At 41.3% G+C, this 23,373-nt stretch overlaps 3 protein-coding genes across 3 annotated transcripts; all 3 read right to left on the bottom strand.

Annotated features, from left to right (window-relative positions):
- Positions 1-5,654: 5,654 nt before the first annotated feature.
- On the bottom strand, positions 5,655-8,049 carry LOC308079481 (C-C chemokine receptor type 4-like). Its single transcript, XM_080421001.1, has 2 exons — positions 7,946-8,049; positions 5,655-6,834 (listed from the first exon to the last, which is right to left on the bottom strand). The coding sequence occupies exons 1-2, from the start codon at positions 8,005-8,007 to the stop codon at positions 5,715-5,717; spliced, it is 1,182 nt and encodes a 393-aa protein (XP_080277127.1). The 5' UTR covers positions 8,008-8,049; the 3' UTR covers positions 5,655-5,714.
- A 3,664-nt stretch (positions 8,050-11,713) lies between these two features.
- LOC308079751 (C-C chemokine receptor type 4-like) lies at positions 11,714-15,121 on the bottom strand. Its single transcript, XM_080421343.1, has 2 exons — positions 15,004-15,121; positions 11,714-13,913 (listed from the first exon to the last, which is right to left on the bottom strand). The coding sequence occupies exons 1-2, from the start codon at positions 15,051-15,053 to the stop codon at positions 12,806-12,808; spliced, it is 1,158 nt and encodes a 385-aa protein (XP_080277469.1). The 5' UTR covers positions 15,054-15,121; the 3' UTR covers positions 11,714-12,805.
- Positions 15,122-18,515: 3,394 nt separating this feature from the next.
- LOC308079954 (C-C chemokine receptor type 8-like) lies at positions 18,516-21,875 on the bottom strand. Its single transcript, XM_080421621.1, has 2 exons — positions 21,755-21,875; positions 18,516-20,287 (listed from the first exon to the last, which is right to left on the bottom strand). Exons 1-2 carry the CDS (start codon positions 21,775-21,777, stop codon positions 19,165-19,167), a joined length of 1,146 nt encoding a protein of 381 aa, XP_080277747.1. The 5' UTR covers positions 21,778-21,875; the 3' UTR covers positions 18,516-19,164.
- Between the last annotated feature and the right edge of the window lie 1,498 nt (positions 21,876-23,373).

Below are 23,373 nucleotides of genomic sequence, written 5' to 3' on the forward strand. Positions count from 1 at the left end.
AGAGAGAGAGAGAGAGAGAGAGAGAGAGAGAGAGAGAGAGAGAGAGAGACGGAATAGATTGAAGAGAGAGATAGAGAGACGGAATAGATTGAAGAGAGAGAGAGATAAACGGAATAGATTGAAGAGAAAGAGAGAGAGAGAAACGGAATAGATTGAAGAGAAAGAGAGAGAGAGAGAAACGGAATAGATTGAAGAGAAAGAGCGAGAGAGAGAAACGGAATAGATTGAAGAGAAAGAGAGAGAGAGAGAGAGAGAATCGGAATAGATTGAAGAGGAGAGAGAGAGAGAGAGAGAGAGAGAGAGAGAGAGAGAGAGAGAGAGAGAGAGAGAGAGGAGAGAGAGAAAAGGAATAGATTGAAGATAAAGAGAGAGAGAGAGAAACTGAATAGATTGAAGAGAAAGAGAGAGAGAGACTTGGAAAAGGAATAGATTGAAGAGAGAGAGAGACATGGAAACGGAATAGATTGAAGAGAGAGAGAGAGCGAGAGAGACATGGAAACGGAATAGATTGAAGAGAGAGAGAGAGACATGGAAACATAATAGACTGAAGAGAGAGAGAGATGGAAGCAGAACGGATTGAATGGACATCTCAACCTATTGCCATTAACAGGAATCGAACCCTCAACCTTCGGATTGACAGGCTGCTACAACACTACCTATAGTGCTATAGCTTTGTACAGATTGAGGTTGTCTGTTGAAGATAAAAGTGAACCAGTGAAAGCAGCCGACCTACAAGCTCAGAAATACGTTGCTATCTGAAAAGTTGTGAGATTGTAGATCGGAGAGAGAGAGAGAGAGACATGGAAACGGAATAGATTGAAGAGATAAGGATAATTCCTTTAACAGGTCTGTTCATGAAAGTCCTTGCGGTCTTGTTTCCAATGAGGGCCTGTGAGCAATTAGGGGTTAAGAGTCTTGCTCAGGGACAAATTTCATTTACTGGCCTGGCCTGGAATCGTACCTGGGGCAACTAGGGCCTCTGGCTCCCTAGGCTGGCTCACTAACCACTCAGCTATGGCCTCCCCTCAAAGAGAGAGAGAGAGAGAGAGAGAGACATGGAAACGGAATAGATTGAAGAGGGAGACATGGAAACGGAATAGATTGAAGAGAGAGAGAGAGAGAGAGAGAGAGAGAGAGAGAGAGACATGGAAACAAAATAGATTGAAGAGAGAGAGAGACATGGAAACATAATAGATTGAAGAGAGAGAGAGAGAGATGGAAGCAGAATGGATTGATTGGACATCTCAACCTATTGCCATTAACAGGTATCGAACCTCCAACCTTCGGATTGACAGGCTTGCAACACTACCTATAGTGCTATAGCTTTGTCTAGGCTGAGGTTGTCTGTTGAAGATAAAATTGAACCAGTGAAAGCAGCCGATCTACAAGCTCAGAAACACGTTGCTATCTGAAATGTTTTGAGATTGTAGATCGGCTATTTTCAGAATGAAGTATGTCATACATTGAAAAGACATACTCTCAAATAAGCATTTCAGGTTATCTTTAACAATTGCACTTGCATTAATTGACACAAGTAAGACGCGCGAACGCTGGAAGCTAACGCAGATTGACTGAGGCTGCTATATTTCAACCACACTGTAGTAGTGCACTCTGCCGCACTCTGCCGGCTGTATACAGGCAGTGCAGCTGCTGGCATTTCAGCACGGAGTTTCGAGTCACATGGGGGCGCGAGCCAATGAGAGCGTGAACACACGCTGTATACAGGCAGTGCAGCTGCTGGCATTTCAGCACGGAGTTTCGAGTCACATGGGGGCGCGAGCCAATGAGAGCGTAGGAACGAAACACGGAAAGACCATAAATAAGGGACAGACACACACACACACAACCCAAGCACGGTGATATAGTAAGCTCCACTTGGTCGGAGGCCTCCTTCCGCGTTCGCAACAATCATGTTGTGTGCAATGCAACTTAAATTAAGTCTGCATCAAGTGAGGCTTGAACTGGCAACCTTGAGATTTTAAGGCACACACTTAAGCGAGAAACCATTGGAACAACAGACCTGACCTGGTGATGAGAGAGAGAGAGAGAGAGAGAGAGAGAGAGAGAGAGAGAGAGAGAGAGAGAGAGAGAGAGAGAGAGAGAGAGAGAGAGAGAGAGAGAGGAGAGAGAGAGAGAGAGAGATAAACGGAATAGATTGAAGAGAAAGAGAGAGAGGAGAGAGAGAGAGAGACATGGAAACGGAATAGATTGAAGAGAGAGAGAGAGAGAGCGAGAGAGCCATGGAAACGGAATAGATTGAAGAGAGATAGAGAGAGAGACATGGAAACTGAATAGATTGAAGAGAGAGAGACACGGAAACATAATAGATTGAAGAGAGAGAGAGAGAGATGGAAGCAGAATGGATTGATTGGACATCTCAACCTATTGCCATTAACAGGAATCGAACCATCAACCTTCGAATTGACAGGCTGCAACACTACCTATAGTGCTATTGCTTTGTCCAGGCTGAGGTTGTCTGTTGAAGATAAAAGTGAACCAGTGAAAGCAGCCGATCTACAAGCTCAGAAAGAACGTTGCTATCTGAAAGGTTTTGAGATTGTAGATCGGCTATTTTCAGAATGAAGTATGTCATACATACTTCATACCCTCTCAAATAAGCATTTCAGGTTATCTTTATCAATTGCATTATGTATTAATTGACACAATTACTGGTAGTATCTGTTGATATTTATAAGTATTTCCGTCCATTATGAACCAAGCCTCTGTGTCCCGAACTACTCTAGATCACTGGATCACAAACCATTTACCAATAAAGGCATTTTTTGTGTCTCCTCGGAACGAAAACTAGTGAAAGTAGCCGATCTACAAGCTCACAAAACGTTGCTATCTGAAAAGTTGTGAGATTGTAGATCGGCTATTTTCACAATGAAGTTTGTCATACATTGCAAAAACATACTCTCTCCAAGAAGCATTTCATGTTACCTTTAACAGTTGCACATGCATTAATTGAGAGAGAGAGACATGGAAACATAATAGATTGAAGAGAGAGAGAGATGGAAGCAGAATGGATTGATTGGACATCTCAACCTATTGCCATTAACAGGAATCGAACCCTCAACCTTCGGATTGACAGGCTGCAACACTACCTATAGTGCTATAGCTTTGACCAGGCTGAGGTTGTCTGTTGAAGATAAAACTGAACCAGTGAAAGCAGCGATCTACAAGCTCAGAAACACGTTGCTATCTGAAAGGTTTTGAGATTGTAGATCGGCTATTTTCAGAATGAAGTATGTCATACATTGCAAAAACATACCTTCTCAGATAAGCATTTAATGTTATCTTTATCAATTGCATATGTATTCATTAATAGAGTCTTGTTGTTTGCAATGCACTTTAAATGAAGTCTCCACCAAGTGAGGCTTGAACCGGCAACCTTGATGTTATGAAATATTCACTTAAGCGGGAAGCCATTGGACCAACAGACCTAATCCAGTGAAAACGGAGGGTCAGACAGATGATACCATTTCACGCAAATAACTGAAAAATCCTGGGTTTAAGTGTTTTTCAAACTGCTCAAAATTGCGGACAATCTAAGGGCGGAGAGAGAGACATGGAAAAGGAATAGATTTGAAGAGAGAGAGACATGGAAACAATAGATTGAAGAGAGAGAAAGATGGAAGCAGAATGGATTGATTGGACGTGTCAACCTATTGCCATTAACAGGAATCGAACCCTCAACCTTTGGATTGACAGGCTGCAACACTACCTATAGTGCTATAGCTTTGACCAGGCTGAGGTTGTCTGTTGAAGATAAAACTGAACCAGTGAAAGCAGCTGATCTACAACCTCAGAAACACGTTGCTATCTGAAAAGTTTTGAGATTGTAGATCGGCTATTTTCAGAATGAAGTATGTCATACATTGCAAAAACAGACCTTCTCAGATAAGCATTTCATGTTATCTTTATCAATTGCATATGTATTCATTAATACAGTCTTGTAGTTTGCAATGCACTTTAAATGAAGTCTCCACCAAGTGAGGCTTGAACCGTCAACCTTGATGTTGTGAAACATTCACTTAAGCGGGAAGCCATTGGACCAACAGACCTGATACAGTGAAAACGGAGGTCAGACAGATGATACCATTTCACGCAAATAACTGAAAAATCCTGGGTTTAAGTGTTTTTCAAACTGCTCAAAATTGCGAACAATCTAAGGGCGGAGAGAGAGACATGGAAACGGAATAGATTGAAGAGAGAGAGACATGGAAACAATAGATTGAAGAGAGAGATGGATGGAAGCAGAATGGATTGATTGGACGTGTCAACCTATTGCCATTAACAGGAATCTAACCCTCAACCTTCGGATTGACGTGCTGCAACATTACCTATAGTGCTATAGCTTTGTCCAGGCTGAGGTTGTCTGTTGAAGATAAAAGTGAACCAGTGAAAGCAGCCGATCTACCAACTCAGAAACACGTTGCTATCTGAGTTTTGAGATTGTAGATCGGCTATTTTCAGAATGAAGTATGTCATACATTGCAAAAACATACCCTCTCAAATAAGTATTTCAGGTTAAGTTTAACAATTGCACATGTATTAATTGACACAATCATGTTGTGTGCAATGCAACTTTAATGAAGTCCGCATCAAGTGAGGCTTGAACTGGCAACCTTCAGGTTGTGAGGCACACGTTTAAGGGAGAAGCCATTGGACCAACAGACAAGAACTTGTGAAAAAGGAGATCACACAGATGATACAGTTTCACGCTAATAGCTGAAAAATCCTGGGTTTAAGTGTTTTTCAAACTGCTCAAAATTGCGGAATCTAAGGGGGGAGCTTACTGGTCAACGTGATACATGTGTTCCTCATGAGTCAAGGCACATGTGTAAGCAGGTTTAATGGCTGTCGGCCAAACGAGGCATGACTTTTGCCTGTTTAAAGTTCGCTATAGCGCCCCCCTTTGACCAATTGGAGTAAGATTGGTTTCAGTAATATTTGGAATGACCCTCAACATTACCGCAAAGTTTCAAAGAAATGTGAGTCTGCATGTATGTGTTAGGGGCAGATGAATAATTGTCATAAAACTGCAATATTCATTGGCTCATTAAAGCTTCATTTTTTCACTTATGGAAAATCCTCGCTGCTTGTTTGTCGGCAAAGGTCCAAAGTTCATGTGTAAAACGTTTCGTGCAGATTACTCAAAAATCCCAGGAGGAGATAGGTTTTAACTGTTTTTCATATAATTCAAAATGGTGGGAGATCTAAAGGTCAGAGGTAAAAAGTCAGAGGGTTAAAGTTGTTCATCATGAGTAGACGCATGTGTGTATTGAAGTTTTATGGCTGTAGGTCAAACAGGGCATGAGTTGTACCTGTTCAAAGTTGGCATTTTCAATTGAGTGCTATAGCGCCACCTTTTGACGAAAGATTGTGAGATTTATTTCTTGATAGTTTTCCATGACCATCTACCATATGGCCGAGTTTCGTAAAAAGCGACAGCACGGTTCACCCAGAACTGCGAAAAGTGGCGGAAACAGAAGAATACGTACAATAATAAAACAGGTCCAGAGCTGAGCTCTGGCCCCGTAATTATGAGTAACAAAACAAAACTACAGGTGGTACTGATGGAAAATACATTTACAGAAGACAACTGACCACGCCTGAAACACAGATGTTATTAAGTTACAAAGCCCAGATAGAAAACATATATTTGGACATGCCAAACTGTTAAAAAGTAAATTAGTTTATTTATTTTGTTAATTTATAGAATTGATGCTTTCAATTTGTCTTAATGCAATTGAATCCTCACAATTGTGACCCACACAGGGGGTTTGTGGATTACCAGGCCCTGTGACTCTGTCCGGAGGGATAAGGGTGGTCATAACTTGACAAAGCCTACATGGAGCACTGTTCATCAACCTAAGGAGGTTCTTCCTGAACCTCCCCTCTACACAAAAATACAGGAGGGGGTTGAGACAGCTGTGAGAGTAAGCAATGGCCTGTGTGATTTCCAAAGTCAATTTGATTGCCTTGCTGCTGTTGCATTCTGTATAGACATCAAGCAACTCCAAGGCTTTGAAGAAGGAAGCAACATTATAGGGCGTCCAGCAGCAGAAAAACACAGCTACAACAACAAGAACCAAGCGGATTGCACTATGTTTCATGGGTGTCTGGCTCAATTGGAGCTCACAAATGATCCTGGTGTAGCAAAAACCCATGATGGCCATCGGAATGAGTAAGCCTAGAATGTTCATTTTGAAAAGGCCGAAGATACCCCAGCGGTGCCTTTCGTATGGTGTGGTACCATTCTCAGGGGTGTATAAGGGAGCACAGAAAGTCTTGTTCGAATTTGTTGTCTGTACCTGAAGAAAAAGCAGTTCTGGAAAAGAGGCGATAAATCCAGCAAACCATATAACAGCAGCTACAGTCATTCCAACAGAGCGTGTTCTTGTTTCTGGGGCAGAAAATACGTGCACTACAGCCAGGTACCAGTCAACACTCATCAGGATGATGAAAAAGATCCCACAGTAAAAGCCAATATGGTAAGCACCGTGGACCACCTTGCACATAGCATCCCCAAACAGCCACTGGTCCCGGGCTTGGTGGGCTAGGAAGGGAAGGGTGCACACTAGGAGAAGGTCAGCGAGGGCCAGGTTGAGGAGGCACACATCAGTCATAGTACGGATCCGCTCCCCAAATATTTTGACCCAGACGACAAACATATTCCCTAGAAATCCCAGGACAAAGAAGAGAGAATAGAGCAGTGGTAGAAAGTAGGATCCATGATGTTTATATTCACACGGGAAGAAGCCGCCATCGTCGTAGTCGGGGTAGTCATAGACGGTAGAGAATTCATTGGTTGCCATGGTAGATGATCTAAGAGTAATTGTAGGAAAAGAGATGGGATTAGGTGCATTTTATAATTAAGTATCTTGTGTCCATCTTTGAAAGATAACATAGAGATGTGTATAAAATATTAAGGATTGTGCTTCATGAGTCTCTATATTACAATGTGTTCATTCCAGACAGTTTTTGAAAGGATTTACTGTAGGTGTTTACATGGGGACGACTTGATGCACATAAAAAATTACGCAAATGGGAAAGAATTACGTTTATTAAAGTAACAGTTTATTCGAGGAAGCAGTAATTTTCAGTGCTTCAACCACAATGAATGAATGAATAAATAAAACCTGTAATCTAGGCTTGCATCACACCCAGCTGTCAAACAAAAGTTATTACAAGTTGTAGTTAAGCAATATTTAATAATATAAAGTAAATCTTAAAGAGAAAAAGACCCAGTTTGGTCAAACCAGACAAGACTGGCTCCATCTCCATTCAACCTAAGTTTCACATACATTAAGGCCATAAACAAATACACAGATGGTGTGATTGCCGACAGGGCCTCTCCATGGAGCACGACTGTGGCTTGCTACTATATTATACTATACCACTACACAGTATTATCTTAACATTCTTATAGGCTTACTAATAGTAGTATAACAATCATGTTAGATAGTATATAATGGTATCGTCTCTCTCTCTCTCTCTCTTTCCCCCCCGACAAGGTCGAGGCAGATGGCCGCCCACCCTAGAGCCTGGGTCTGCCTGATGTTTCTTCCTGTTAAGGGGGAGTTTTTCGTTGCCACTGTCGCAAAATTGCTTGCTCAGGGTGGGACGGTGTTGGGTCTCTGCTCTACATGTAAAGTGTCTTGAGAAAACCTGTTGTGATTTGACACTTTAATTGAATTGAATTGAATGGTTATTTAGCAGATAGAGAGACCGATATGCCCAGAATTCTTCACTAAATTAATCAGAAGACATCTGCCACTACATTTGCCACTACCCTGGTGATCCTCTGACCACCAGGGTTCCTTGAGGGGGTTCCAAATGGACCCTTACAGGTCTATAACTTTGAGAATGATGGGCTCCTTGAAATTAAAAGGTTTGAGAAACACTAAACGGTAAATTTAAAACAAGAAGGCCTTACCCGTTAAATACAGCAAAATCCATATTACTTCCAGAGTTTCCGTCAACCATAAACGGATACATAAACGGAGGAAGAATTAGCCCATTCAATTAGGAGCGTCCGCCATGGAGCTGCTCACAGCAATATGAGGGTTTATTCGAGGGAGCAGTAATATAACACCTCCAATTGAACCAATAAAAAGAGAGATCTCAGAGAAAACTTGGTGCATCTGTGTGATGTAAGGGAAATCCGTCATGCTTATCTAATGTCTAACATCCTGTGTTACCATGACAGGATGGAGTGGGTGTTTAACGCAGTAAACAGCCGGCCAAATAATAGGTGTATGATCTGGCCGCTTCTCTTCCCCAGGGTGATGTGACAGACGCATGCACGAGAACCCTCTCAGTCTCTCTCAACAGTAGCCTACATCAGTGGTTCTCAACCTTTTCAGGCTGTGACCCCCCAAAATGATCATATTTGAACTGGGGACCCCCCACTCTGACAAGCACAATTGACTCGGTCACAGATAAATATTGTTGATATTGATGGATTTGTTATCCCAACCTGAAAATGTATTTTCTGTTTACTTGAGCAGGAGAAATAGGGAGATCCCTGTTATTGACACTCTATGATTATTACTATCAGAATATAGAGCTATTTAAAACTTTTTTTATTTTAACAATAACATATCACTTATACTACCTTAAATTATTACACCATACATTAATACAGTACATAAAATACCTCCTTAGCATCTTCTGCTTAAGGAGAATTAGAAAATGAAAGTGTCTCAAAATAAAACCACAGTCACACTGATGGTAAATGTTCATGGAGTAACGAAATTATCCAATCCAGGTGCAAGAAGAGAAAATGAAAGTGGTTTTTAATAGTGAGTAACAAAACAAAACTACAGTATAGGTACTGATGGAAAATACATTTACAGAAGACAGCTGACCACGCCTGAAACACAGATGTTATTAAGTTACAAAGCCCAGATCAGGGTCCCCACACATTTTTAGCAATGAATTTCCAAAACTTTTCCAAAACTTTTCCAGAATATTTAGCCCAATTTCCAGGCCTATATAACAAACATTCAGCGCAATAATGTGTCTCTTACTCCTATGTACAATGCCCAAAGATAGGCAGTGTAGCAAAAATAAAGCATAGAATATAGAATGGTACAATTCCATTCAAAATTTCGTGCAAAATTAGGGCATAGCTCACTGGAATACAAGACTCATTATGGCATCCGTATGACTTATTTTTTAAAATAATATTGCCTTGCATTTGCCCCATTTATGAATTTAAAAGTAATGAAGGATGCAAGGATGTTTTAAATTACACATTACACTTTTGTTGTAGGTTTTCCTATGTTTTTCCTATTAAGTTTTCAACAAGAGGATACTGTCAGACACAAGAGGGGGGTGAACATAATTATGTAAAACAAATCAAGAGTGGTAAACTTAAAGTGCCATTTATTTTAGGAACAGTACAGTATCCGGCTAAGATTTGTGGCATAACTTGCAGCCAGCTCTATTCGGGTCCTCTTCTCACTTTACCCAGTCTTTAAACTTTTCATTTGTAAGCCACAAATTATTAAACTAACATTTCCCTGGCATTGTGGATCGTACTACTAGTTCAACCGATATATTTTAACTGCATTCGTTTACGCTTCACCGACTATTCACATGTTGCTCGCAATTGTTTGTTGGGACAGCAAACACACAACCTGCACAAGTTGCCAGGTTGGTGTCACGTGACAAACAAACAGCTCTACAAGCTAACTACTCATCACGCTGCAGCACGTTGTGAGCTTGTAGCTCTGTTATTTTTATCACATGACCAACCTGGCACCCTATGCAGTGCAACCTAACAATTGAGACATACATTAGGCTGCCATCACACAGCCCGTTCGGCGGAAAACTACTTAGGTTACATATTTTGTGTAATGTTATACATGTTTATGAAAATGTTTTGTGTTAACAAAATCAATAGCCAAAAACAATGCATAGCCAAATATGTTTCCAGGACCCTTGATAAATTCCAGGACCTTTGATCAATTCCAAACCTTTTCCAGTACTGGATTTTTTAAAATTGTATTTCAAAATATTTCCAGGAATTTCATGACCGTGGGGACCCTGCCAGATAGAAAACCATATATTTGGACATACCAAACTGTATTAGTATTAGTTAATTTATAGCCTACATCAATGGTTCTCAACCTTTTCAGGCCGTGACCCCCCAAAATGATCATATTTGAACTGGGGACTCCCCAGCCTGACAAGCACAATTTAGTTTGACTCGGTTCCACAGATAAATATTGTGAAAATAGCAGATCTACAAGCTCACAACGCCTCGCAAAGCGAGGCGTTGTGAGCTTATAGATCTGCTATTTTGTAGATCTACAATTTTTGCCTCTTTCTTTCTTTAAAGTGAAAGCGAAAGTGGAGTGCAATGTGTGGCGCATTAAGGCATGGCACACACACACACACACACACACACACACACACACACACACACACACACACACACACACACACACACTCACACACTCTATCAAGAGCCGAAAATCAGTAGTCTATGGTTTGAGCTTACTCCTACCAAGTCTAGAGGATCCGAGAATCAAGTCATTTAATCAAATCACTAGTGTACAAACAGAAACAGTCTTTTATCTAACAAAGTATTTTAATTCAGTAGAACACAACGCCAATATTGTAAGAAGTTGATACATTATTCGGATTAGTTTTCTCAGGCAGCAGTTCACAATGTAATTCCAATAGTCACTAGTCAGGACAGCTACAGACAGACCAGAACATGCTCTCAGGTTACTGTTACACACACTCAGTCAAAACACTCCCCATTACTAGGCCTAACATGCCCAAGGCAAGGCAATAAGCCAAGGATAAACATTGCCAGTGCTTATCAAACCTTTCAATTTCAAGGAAACCTTAGTTTGGTATGCATTAGGCCACTGACCCCCAATAACTCTCAGAGTTACAGGCCTGCCTAATAGACAGGGTAAAAGCTATAATGATTAGATAGACGGGTGTACCAAACTTTTCCCAGTTATTCCTAAGGTGATTTTTGGGGTAGCATCCATTTCTGCTTGATCCATTTTTGTATTGTGCATAGTAAATAAGATACTTTGCACATTTAAATAGATTCGCAGAAATAACAAGTAGTTGTGTATGTGAGTGTATACATATAGCTCCAACTAAATCCAAGTCATCTAATAAGAGGCCTTGATCAACTAATATTTCCATGAAGCAATAATAAAGACAGTTCCCACAAATGACACCATGATCAGACAGATGATAATGAACGCTCTCCTCTTCATGCTGTTGTCCCTCTCCCTCCCCATCTCCCCTGGTGAGGCTGCAGAACATCATCACTAACATGACAAATAGGCATTTAACAAAATGAACGTTATACCATATCTTATTATAGCCCACCAGCATAGTGAAAACCCAATGATGACCAACCAGGCTAACGCACAGCTGTGTGTGTGTATGTATGTGTGTGTATGTGTGTGTTTGTGTGTGTGTGTGTGTGTGTGTGTGTGTGTGTGTGTGTGTGTGTGTGTGTGTGTGTGTGTGTGTGTGTGTGTGTGTGTGTGTGTGTCTGTGTCTGTGTCTGTGTGTGTGTGTGTGTGTGTGTGTGTGTGTGTGTGTGTGTGTGTGTGTGTGTGTGTGTGTGTGTGTGGCGCAGTAAGATCCTTTTACCCATATATGTCATTTTAGCAATACAAGCCTTACACACAGCATTATGCAGTAAAGCTTTATTCGTTCTTCATTATTGTACAGTAAGCTTATGAGCAAGGTTCATGTGCACATCTGTGCTATACTCTTTCCTATTAATTCTTCTTTTCTTTGACCATGGCTTAGTAGGCCTAATAGGTGGAAATGGATAACCTCACACTCGTCAACCTGCGTCAACCACAACAAAAAAACATAAAAAAAAGAATTATATTTTGCATCATTAAAAACGTTTTGAAAATGTAATTCTAAACCAAATAATGTATCACAGCCAGACTGAACAGAAACTTTATTGTTCACAAGCCACCATCCGCATAACAACAATTAATAGGCCCTACTCTTAACTGGAAAGTTCAGCCTATCTCTAAATACTTAAGTTCACATCCTGTGTTACTATGACAGGATGGAATTAACAGCCGGCAAATAAAAGGTAAATGGCTCCAGGAAATGATATGAAATTTACAGGAAAGATGGACAGTGGTCCCTGGACTCTCTGAGGATGTGTTTGTATGCCCCTACAGTATACGCCGTCCTGCCAGTTAGTGTCTCCATTTTGAACAAAATGCCTAAAAGCATGAAAGCAGCGTACGATTTCCGTGAAATTTTGCTCTCACGTTCCCGTCTATCTTTCTTTATCCATCTATCTATTTTCATAGCATTAAAATAAATGCTATGAAAATGCCCAAGCCCTGTGACTCTGTCCTGAGCGATAAGGCCATAACCTGACAGGAAGCACTGTTCATCATTCCTCCTGAACTTCCTCCCTACACAAAAATACAGGAGGGGGTTGAGACAACTGTGAGAGTAAGCAATGGCCTCTGTGATTTGTAAAGTCAATTTGATTGCCTTGCTGCTGTTACATTCTGTATAGACATCAAGCAACTCCAAGCTTTGAAGAAGGAAGCAACATTATAGGGCGTCCAGCAGCAGAAAAACACAGCTACAACAACAAGAACAAATTATGAGTAACAAAACAAAACTACTGGTGGTACTGATGGAAAATACATTTACAGAAGACAACTGACCACGCCTGAAACACAGATGTTATTAAGTTACAAAGCCCAGATAGAAAACATATATTTGGACATGCCAAACTGTTAAAAAGTAAATGAGTTAATTTATTTTGTTAAATTATAGAATTGATGCTTTCAATTTGTCTTAATGCAATTGAATCCTCACAATTGTCACCCAAACAGGGGGTTTGTGAACTACCAGGCCCTTTGACTCTGTCCGGAGGGATAAGGGTGGTCATAACTTGACACAGCCTACATGGAGCACTGTTCATCAACCTAAGGAGGTTCTTCCTGAACCTCCCCCCTACACAAAAATACAGGAGGGGGTTGAGACAGCTGTGAGAGTAAGCAATGGCCTCTGTGATTTCAAAAGTCAATTTGATTGCCTTGCTGCTGTCACATTCTGTATAGACATCAAGCAACTCCAAGGCTTTGAAGAAGGAAGCAACATTATAGGGCGTCCAGCAGCAGAAAAACGCAGCTACAACAACAAGAACCAAACGGATTGCACTATGTTTCATGGGTGTCTGGCTCAATCGGAGCACACAAATGATCCTGGTGTAGCAAAAACCCATGATGGCCATCGGAATCAGTAAGCCTAGAATATTCATTTTGAAAAGGCCGAAGATACCCCAGCAGTGCCTTTTGTATGGTGTGGAACCATTCTCAGGAGTGTATAAGGGAGCACAGAATAATGTTTTGGTCGAATTTGGGGACTCCTGTACCTGAAGATAAAGCAGTTCTGGAAAAGAGGCGAGAAATCCAGCAAACCATATAACAGCAGCTACAGTCATTCCAACAGAGCGTGTTCTTGTTTCTGGTGAAGAAAATACGTGCACTATAGCCAGGTACCAGTCAACACTCATCAGGATGATGAAAAAGATCCCGCAGTAAAAGCCAATATAGTAAGCACCGAGGACCACCTTGCACATAGCATCCCCAAACAGCCACTGGTCCCGGGCTTGGTGGGCTAGGAAGGGAAGGGTGCACACTAGGAGAAGGTCAGCGAGGGCCAGGTTGAGGAGGCACACATCAGTCATGGTATGGATCCTCTCCCCAAATATTTTGACCCAGACGACAAACACATTCCCTAGAAATCCCAGGACAAAGAAAAGAGAATAGAGCACTGGTAGAAAGTAGGATCCATGATGTTCATATTCACACAGTCCGTAGCCTTCTTCATAGTCATAGTCGGATTCATCGGTTGCCATGGTAGGTGATCTAAGAGTATAATTGCAGGAAAAGAGAAGGGATTGGGTGCATTTTATAATTAATCATATTGGGTCAGTTTTTTAAAGAAAACAACATAGCCTAATAGAGCTATGTATAAAATATTAAGGATTGTGCTTCAAGATTCTCTATATTACAATGTGTTCATTCCAGACATTTTTTTTTTAAAGATTTAGGTGTTTTCAGGGAGACTATTGATGCACATAAGAAATGACACAAATGAGGGAAGAATTACGTTTATTAAGGTTACGGTTTATTCGAGGAAGCAATAAAACCTCATGCTCAGTGCTTCAACCACAATGAACGAATGAATAAATAAAACCTGTAACCTAGGCTTGCATCACAGTCACCCAGCTGTCAAACTAAAGTTATTACAAGTTGTAGCTAAGCAATATTTTATAATATAAAGTCAATCTTAAAGATAAAAAGACACAATTTGGTCAAACCAAACAAGACTGGCTCCATCTCCATTCAACCTAAGTTTCACATACATTAAGCCATGAACAAATACACAGATGGTGTGATTGCCAACAGGGTCTCGACTGAGCACGACTGTGGATTGCTACTATATTATACCACTATACAATGGTATAGTCTCTCTCTCTCTCTCTCTCTCTCTCTCTCTCTCTCTCTCTCTCTCTCTCTCTCTCTCTCTCTCTCTCTCTCTCTCTATCTCTGTCTCTCTCTCTTTCCCCCCCGACACGGTCGAGGCAGATGGCCGCCTACCCCAGAGCCTGGGTCTGCCTGAAGTTTCTTCCAGTTAAGGGGGAGGTTTTTGTTACCACTGTCGCAAAATTGCTTGCTCAGGGTGGGACAATGTTGGGTCTCTGCTCTACATGTTAAGTGTCTTGAGACAACTTGTTGTGATTTGGCACTTTAATTGAATTGAATTGAATGGTTATTTAGCAGAGAGAGAGACCGATATGCCCAGCATTCTTCACTAAATTAATCAGAAGACATCTGACATACAGGTCTATAACTTTGAGAATTATGGGCTCCTTGAAATTAAAAGGTTTGAGAAACACTAAACGGTAAATTTAAAACAAAACAGTTTGTTTATTTAACAAGAAGACGGCCTTACCCGTTAAATACAGCGAAATCCATATTACTTCCCGAGTTTCCGTCAGCCATAAAGCTCGTCCTCCACAAATGGAGGAAGAATTAGGCCATTAAATTAGGAGCATGCGGCATGGAGCTGCTCACAGCAATCTGAGGGTTTATTCGAGGGAGTAGTAATATAACCTCACATTCAACCAATGAAAAGATAGATCTCAGTGAAGACTTGTCGCATCTGTGTGATGTAAGGGATTTCCGTCATGCGTGCCTATCTCATTCTTTAGTTTATGTCTAACATCCTGTGTTACCAAGACAGGATGGAGTGGGCGTTTAACACAGTAAACAGCCGGCAGAAGAATAGGTGTATGATCTGGCTGCTTCTTTTCCCCAGGGTGATGTGACAGACGCATGCACGAGAACTCCCTCTCTCAACAGTAGCCTACATCAGTGGTTCTCAACCTTTTCAGGCCGTGACCCCCCCAAATTATCATATTTGAACTGGGGACCCCCCAGCCTGACAAGCACAATTTAGTTTGACTCGATCACAGTTAAATATTGATGGAATTGTTATCCCAACCTGAAAATGTATTTTCTGTTTACTTGAGCAGGAGAAACAGGGAGATCCCTGTTATTGACACTATATGATTATTATTATTAGAATATAGAGCTATTTAACACTTATTTTATTTTAACAATAAAATATCACTATACTACCTTAAATTATTACAACATACTTTAATACATAAAATACCTCCTTAGCATCTACTGCTTATGGAGAGTTAGAAAATGAAAGTTTCTCAAAATAAAAACACAGTCACACTGATGGTAAATGTTCATGGATGTTATCTAATAACCCCATACAAGATTTACAACATTCACAACATTCACATACGAGATGTATTTACAATGTTTCAAAAACATTCCACGTTTTTCAAAATGTGTGGTTCCTAGGTAGGGCTCTTCTTCTTCTTCTTCTTCTTCTTCTTCTTCTTCTTCTTCTTCTTCTTCTTCTTCTTCTTCTTCTTCTTCTTCTTCTTCTTCTTCTTCTTCTTCGTATCTGGAGTCAATAATGTGCATTATGCACACCCAGTATTTCCTGTTTTCTGATCTATTTCATTGACTGTTACCCTGACAGGTTTAATAAAGACCTAAAGATGGGTCAGTCTGTGGGGAGAGAGGGGAAGGGACCTGACAAACCGTCTCCAACACCCAGCTGTGTGTCTATGACGAGTGATCGGTCTAAAGGAAGAGTTCCTGAGTTCAGTAATGAACCTGGACCTTCAGACACAAAGTAAGTGAATCCTCCTATGAGACAAGTGGGTTAATTAAAGGGACATTTTGCCGATTTTGCAACCAGATCTTATTTTAATGAAGTTTAGGACTCAAGAAACAAGATCCTGTTTTTTTTTGTGTGTATAATCTGTGTTTTTAGATATCTAGTAATCTTCGACACACACACACACACACACACACACACACACACACACACACACACACACACACACACACACACACACGGAACGAAATCCCAGCAAAACAATATCTGGCTATATATAAATCTGGACTCATTCTGTCTTCGTAGTACTTTTGATGCAGTAATGGTCTTCTTTTCTTTCTTAATTTTTTAGGTATTAAAAAAGTCCTTTTTGTCATTTGTCAAATTGTCATTTCACTGTCATCTGGGGACCCCCAAAACTCATATGGGGACCCCTCTGGGGGTCCCGACCAACAGGTTGAGAACCACTGGCCTACATGAGAGAATAGAAACCCACACACATTTTCACTGTTGTAACCTCCCTGTCCTGTAAATTAAAATATCCACATTGATCTACATGCATCAATAAGGTGAATGGTTCAGCACCACCGACGATGGACAGCGACAGGCCAGCGCGCTCTGAGTGACCCAGCAGCATGTTGGACCAACCTTTAAAGTGAAAGCGGAAGTGGAGTGCAATGTGTGACGCATATAGGCATGGCACACACACACACACACACACACACACACACACACACACACACACACACACACACACACACACACACACACACACACACACACACACACACTATCAAGAGCCGAAAATCAGTAGAACACAACGCCAATATTGTGCGAAGTTGATACATTATTCGGATTACTTTTCTCAGGCAGCAGTTCAAAATGTAATTCCAATAGTCACTAGTCAGGACAGCTATACAGAGAGACAGAACCACACCCCACATGCTCTCAGGTTACTGTTACACTCCCATTACTATGCCTAACATGTCCCAGGCACAGGAAAGGATAGACATTCTAAGCCAGTGCTTATCAAACCTTTTAATTTCAAGGAAACCTTAGTTTGGTATGCATTAGGCCACTGACTCCCAATAACTCTCAGAGTTACAGGCCTGCCTAATAGACAGGGCAAAAGCTATAATGATAAACAGGTGTACCAAACTTTTCTCAGTTATTCCAAAGGTGATTTTTGGCGTAGAATACATTTCTGCTTGATACATTTTTGTATTACTATTGTGCATAGTAAATGAGATAATTTGCACATTTGAATAGATTCGCAGAAATAACGAGTAGTTGTGTATGTGAGTGTATACATATAGCTCCAACTAAATCCAAGTCATCTAATAAGAGCCTTGATCAACTAACATTTCCATAAAGCACCAAATAAAGACATTTCCCACAAATGACACCATGATCAGACAGTTCATGATAATGAACGCTCTCCTCTTCATGCTGTTGTCCCTCTCCCTCCCCATCTCCCCTGGCGAGGCTGCAGAACATCATCACTAACATGACAAATAGGCATTTACCAAAATGTACGTTATACCATATCTTATTATAGCCCACCAACCAGCATAGTGAAAACCGCACAGCAAGACACCCTGTCACCTGAGGGGTTTGTATTTGAGGAATAATAGTATATCGGTAGGCTACTAGATGTGAGGGCCTAGGCTATATGTTTGCCACTTCTGAGTGACCAGTCCTGTCAACATCTCCTGTGTCATCGTAAGTCGCATACGAGGCCCTATCATGACCTAATGTGCATTCAGTTTTCAGCACCCATTATTTGGCTTGTGTGTGTGTGTGTGTGTGTGTGTGTGTGTGTGTGTGTGTGTGTGTGTGTGTGTGTGTGTGTGTGTGTGTGTGTGTGTGTGTGTGTGTGTGTGTGTGTGTGTGTGTGTGTGTGTGTGTGTGTGTGTGTGTGGTTCTTCATTATTGTACAGTAAGCTTATGAGCAAGGTTCATGAGCACATCTGTGCTATACTCTTTCCTATTAATTCTTCTCTTCTTTGACCATCGCTTAGTAGGCCTAATAGGCGGAAATGGATAACCTCACACTCGTCAACCTGCGTCAACCACAACAAAAAAACATCCAAAAAAGAATTATATTTTGCATCATTAAAAACTTTTTGAAAATGTAATTCTAAACCAAATAATGTATCACAGCCAGACTGAACAGAAACTTTATTGTTCACAAACAGCCGGCAAATCAGGAAATGATATGAAATGTACAGGAAAGATGGACAGTGGTCCCTGGACTCTCTGAGGATGTGTTTGTATGCCCTACAGTATACGCCGCCCTGCCAGTTAGTGTTTCCATTTTGAACAAAATGCCTAAAAGCATGAAAGCAGCGTACGATTTCCGTGAAATTTTGCACGCACATTCCCGTCTATCTATCTTTCTTTATCTATCTATCTATTTTCATAGCATTCAAATAAATGCTATGAAAATGCCCAAGCCCTGTGACTCTGTCCTGAGGGATGAGGGAGGTCATAACCTGACACAGCCTACAGGAAGCACTGTTCATCATTCCTCCTGAACTTCCTCCCTACACAAAAATACAGGAGGGGGTTGAGACAAGTGTGAGAGTAAGCAATGGCCTCTGTCGATTTGTAAAGTCAATTTGATTGCCTTGCTGCTGTCACATTCTGTATAGACATCAAGCAACTCCAAGGCTTTGAAGAAGGAAGCAACATTATAGGGCGTCCAGCAGCAGAAAAACACAGCTACAACAACAAGAACAAATTATGAGTAACAAAACAAAACTACAGGTGGTACTGATGGAAAATACATTTACAGAAGACAACTGACCACGCCTGAAACACAGATGTTATTAAGTTACAAAGCCCAGATAGAAAACATATATTTGGACATGCCAAACTGTTAAAAAGTTAATGAGTTAATTTATTTTGTTAATTTATAGAATTGATGCTTTCAATTTGTCTTAATGCAATTGAATCCTCACAATTGTCACCCAAACAGGGGGTTTGTGAACTACCAGGCCCTTTGACTCTGTCCGGAGGGATGAGGGTGGTCATAACTTGACACAGCCTACATGGAGCACTGTTCATCAACCTAAGGAGGTTCTTCCTGAACCTCCCCCCTACACAAAAATACAGGAGGGGGTTGAGACAGCTGTGAGAGTAAGCAATGGCCTCTGTGATTTGTAAAGTCAATTTGATTGCCTTGCTGCTGTTACATTCTGTATAGACATCAAGCAACTCCAAGGCTTTGAAGAAGGAAGCAACATTATAGGGCGTCCAGCAGCAGAAAAACGCAGCTACAACAACAAGAACCAAGCGGATTGCACTTTGTTTCATGGGTGTCTGGCTCAATCGGAGCACACAAATGATCCTGGTGTAGCAAAAACCCATGATGGCCATCGGAATGAGTAAGCCTAGAATGTTCATTTTGAAAAGGCCAAAGATACCCCAGCGGTGCCTTTCGTATGGTGTGGTACCATTCTCAGCGGTGTATAAGGGAGCACAGAATATTTCACTTTCATTTTTGCTCATATTTGTCTGTACCTGAAGAAAAAGCAGTTCTGGAAAAGAGGCGATAAATCCAGCAAACCATATAACAGCAGCTACAGTCATTCCAACAGAGCGTGTTCTTGTTTCTGGTGCAGAAAATACGTGCACTATAGCCAGGTACCAGTCAACACTCATCAGGATGATGAAAAAGATCCCGCAGTAAAAGCCAATATGGTAAGCACCGAGGACCGCCTTGCACATAGCATCCCCAAACAGCCACTGGTCCCGGGCTTGCAGGGCTAGGAAGGGAAGGGTGCACACTAGGAGAAGGTCAGCGAGGGCCAGGTTGAGGAGGCACACATCAGTCATGGTATGGATCCTCTCCCCAAATATTTTGACCCAGATGACAAACACATTCCCTAGAAATCCCAGGACAAAGAAGAGAGAATAGAGCACTGGTAGAAAGTAGGATCCATGATGTTTATAAACACACGGGGCGGAGCCGCCATCGTCGTAGTCGGGGTAGTCGGTAGAGAATTCATTGGTTGCCATGGTAGGTGATCTAAGAGTAATTGTAGGAAAAGAGAAGGGATTAGGTGCATTTTATAATTAAGTATATTGTGTCCATTGTTGAAAGATAACAACATAGCCTAATAGATAGAGCTGTGTATAAAATATTAAGGATTGTGCTTCAAGAGTCTCTATATTACAATGTGTTTTTTCTAGACAGTTTTTAAAAGGATTTTGGTGTTTTCAGGGAGACGACTTGCATTGATGCACATAAAGAATGATTCAAATGGGGGAATAATTAAGTTTATTAAGGTTACGATTTACTCGAGGAAGCAGTAAAACTTCAAGTTCAGTGCTTCAACCACAATAAATGAATAAACTAAAATAAAACATGCAACCTAGGCTTGCATCACACCCAGCTGTCAAACAAAAGTTATTACAAGTTGTAGCTACTGTAAGCAATATTTCATAATGTAAAGTAAATCTTAAAGAGAAAAAGACACAATTATGGTCAAACCAGAGCAGACTGGCTCCATCTCCATTCAACCTAAGTTTCACATACATAAGGCCATTATCAAATACACAGATGGTGTGAATGCCGACTGGGCCTCTCCATGGAGCAGGACTGTGGATTGCTACTATATTATACTATACCACTATACAGTATTATCTTAACATTCCTATTAGGCCTACTAATAGTAGTAGTTTCTTCCTGTTAAGGAGTTTTTCGTTGCCACTGTTGCAAAATTGCTTGCTCAGGGTGGGACAATGTTGGGTCACTGCTCTACTAGCCTGAGGCTACGAGCTCAATCCATGGTCTTGAAGGGCGGACCCAAACACAGCCGCCTGGATTTGTGCGTGGCTTCCTATTGCTTCACCAATCTATGTCCCCGCCTCCCCTCCCCTCCCCCCCTCGGCCTGTGCACGGAGCACGCTGACGTCACCAAATTTAGAGCGACGCCCCTCTGCACTCTGATTGGTTAGGAGATAACAAGGTCCAAGACCATCGTTCCTACATCGCTCCCCCAGGCTTTTTTTCTTTTGTAACAAAAAAAAAAGCCTGGGTTTCCGAGGCTACTGCTCTACATGTAAAGCGTCTTTTTTTTCTTTTTTCTTTTTTTCATTCTTTATTTACCGAGGGTAGTAGCTGAGCACAAGTGCTCATTTTCAACAACGCCCTGCTCATAGAAACACACAGACAGACAGACACATAAAGTCTTGAGACAACTTGTTGTGATTTGAAACTTTAAATGAATTGAATTGAATTAGTTATTTAGCAGAGATAGAGACTGACATTAACTAAATTAATCAGAAGACATTTGCCACTACTTCAAACATGAGCTCATAAGATTCATGTGATCCGATCTAGGGCAGTGGTTCTCAAAGTGGGGTCAGGGGACCACCAGGGTCCCTTGAGGGGGTTCCAAATGGACCCTTACAGGTCTACAACTTTGAGAATTATGGTAACGGTAAATTTGAAACAAAACCGTTTGTTTATTTAACAAGAAAACGGCCTTACCCGTTAAATACAGCGAAATCCATATTACTTCTCTAGTTCTCGTCAGCCATAAAGCTCGTCCAGATACACAAACGGAGGAAGAATTAGCCCATTCAATGAGGAGCGTCCGGCATGGAGCTGCTCACAGCAATCTGAGGGTTTATTCGAGGGAGCAGTAATATAACGCCTCACAGACTTGTTGCATCACACCTGTGTGATGCAAGAGAAATCCATTCCAGGTGCAAGAAGAGAAAATGAAAGTGGCTTTTAATAGTGACTAACAAAACAAAACCACAGTATAGGTACTGATGGAAAATACATTTACAGAAGACAGCTGACCACGCCTGAAACAGTTGTTATTAAGTTACAAAGCCCAGATAGAAAACCATATATTTGGACATATGCCAAACTTTGAACATCTAATATCTCTGTCTGGCTGCTTCCTGCCCACCCTGCTGTCAAGGTGTGTCCAGGAAGAGAGAAGTGGAGACAGAAGTCTGCGGCTTTGTTCTACTTTGATAAACAATGGAGATGTTGATTTCAATTCACACCTAGCAGAGTGTCCTTGATTTAGCCTATGCAGACGCTAGGCTGGGTGTGTCTGCAACACATGATTCTTCTTGGCTTCAGTAAAGGAACTTTTAACATTTCTATATGGGTTAGACTTGTGCATAATGTTCATAAGCAACTTGGGGTCATAATATACGATAATAGCCTACATCAATGGTTTTCAACCTTTTCAGGCCGTGACCCCCCACCATGATAATATTTGAACTGGGGACCCCCCAGCCTGACAAGCACAATTTAGTTTGACTCGGTTCCACATATAAATATTGTGAAAATAGTAGATCTACAAGCTCACAACGCCTTGCAACGCAAGGCATTTTGAGCTTGTAGATCTAAAATGTTTGCCTCTTTCTTGTATTATTTGACAAGTTGGCCAATGTTTGACCAGTTTTATAGTAGGCCTATAGTTTGTTGACTACTTTTGATGCAGTACTGGTCTTCTTTTCTTTCTTTTTTTTTTTGGTATTAAAAAAGTCCTAAATTGTCACTACACTGTCATCTGGGGACCCCCCCAAAATCCCGACCAACACGTTGAGAACCACTGGCCTACATGAGAGAATAGAAACCCACACACATTTTCACTGTTGTAACCTCCCTGTCCTGTAAATTAAAATATCCACATTGATCTACATGCATCAATAAGGTGAATGGTTCGGCACCACCGACGATGGACAGCAACAGGCCAGCGTGCTCTGAGTGACCCAGCAGCATGTTGGACCAACCTTTAAAGTGAAAGCGAAAGTGGAGTGCAATGTGTGACACACATAGGCATAGATAGCACACACGCACGCACGCACGCACGCACGCACGCACGCACGCACGCACGCACGCACGCACACACACACACACACACACACACACACACACACACACACACACACACACACACACACACACACACACACACACACACACACATACACATACACATACACACACACACACACACACACACACACACACACACGCTATCAAGAGCCGAAAATCAGTAGTCTATGGTTTGAGCTTACTCCTACCAAGTCTAGAGGATCCGAGAATCAAGTCATTTAATCAAATCACTATTGTACTAATCT

Source organism: Gymnoscopelus braueri (genome assembly GCF_963280865.1).
Source record: "Gymnoscopelus braueri genome assembly, chromosome: 23".
Classification (NCBI taxonomy): Eukaryota; Metazoa; Chordata; class Actinopteri; order Myctophiformes; family Myctophidae; genus Gymnoscopelus; species Gymnoscopelus braueri.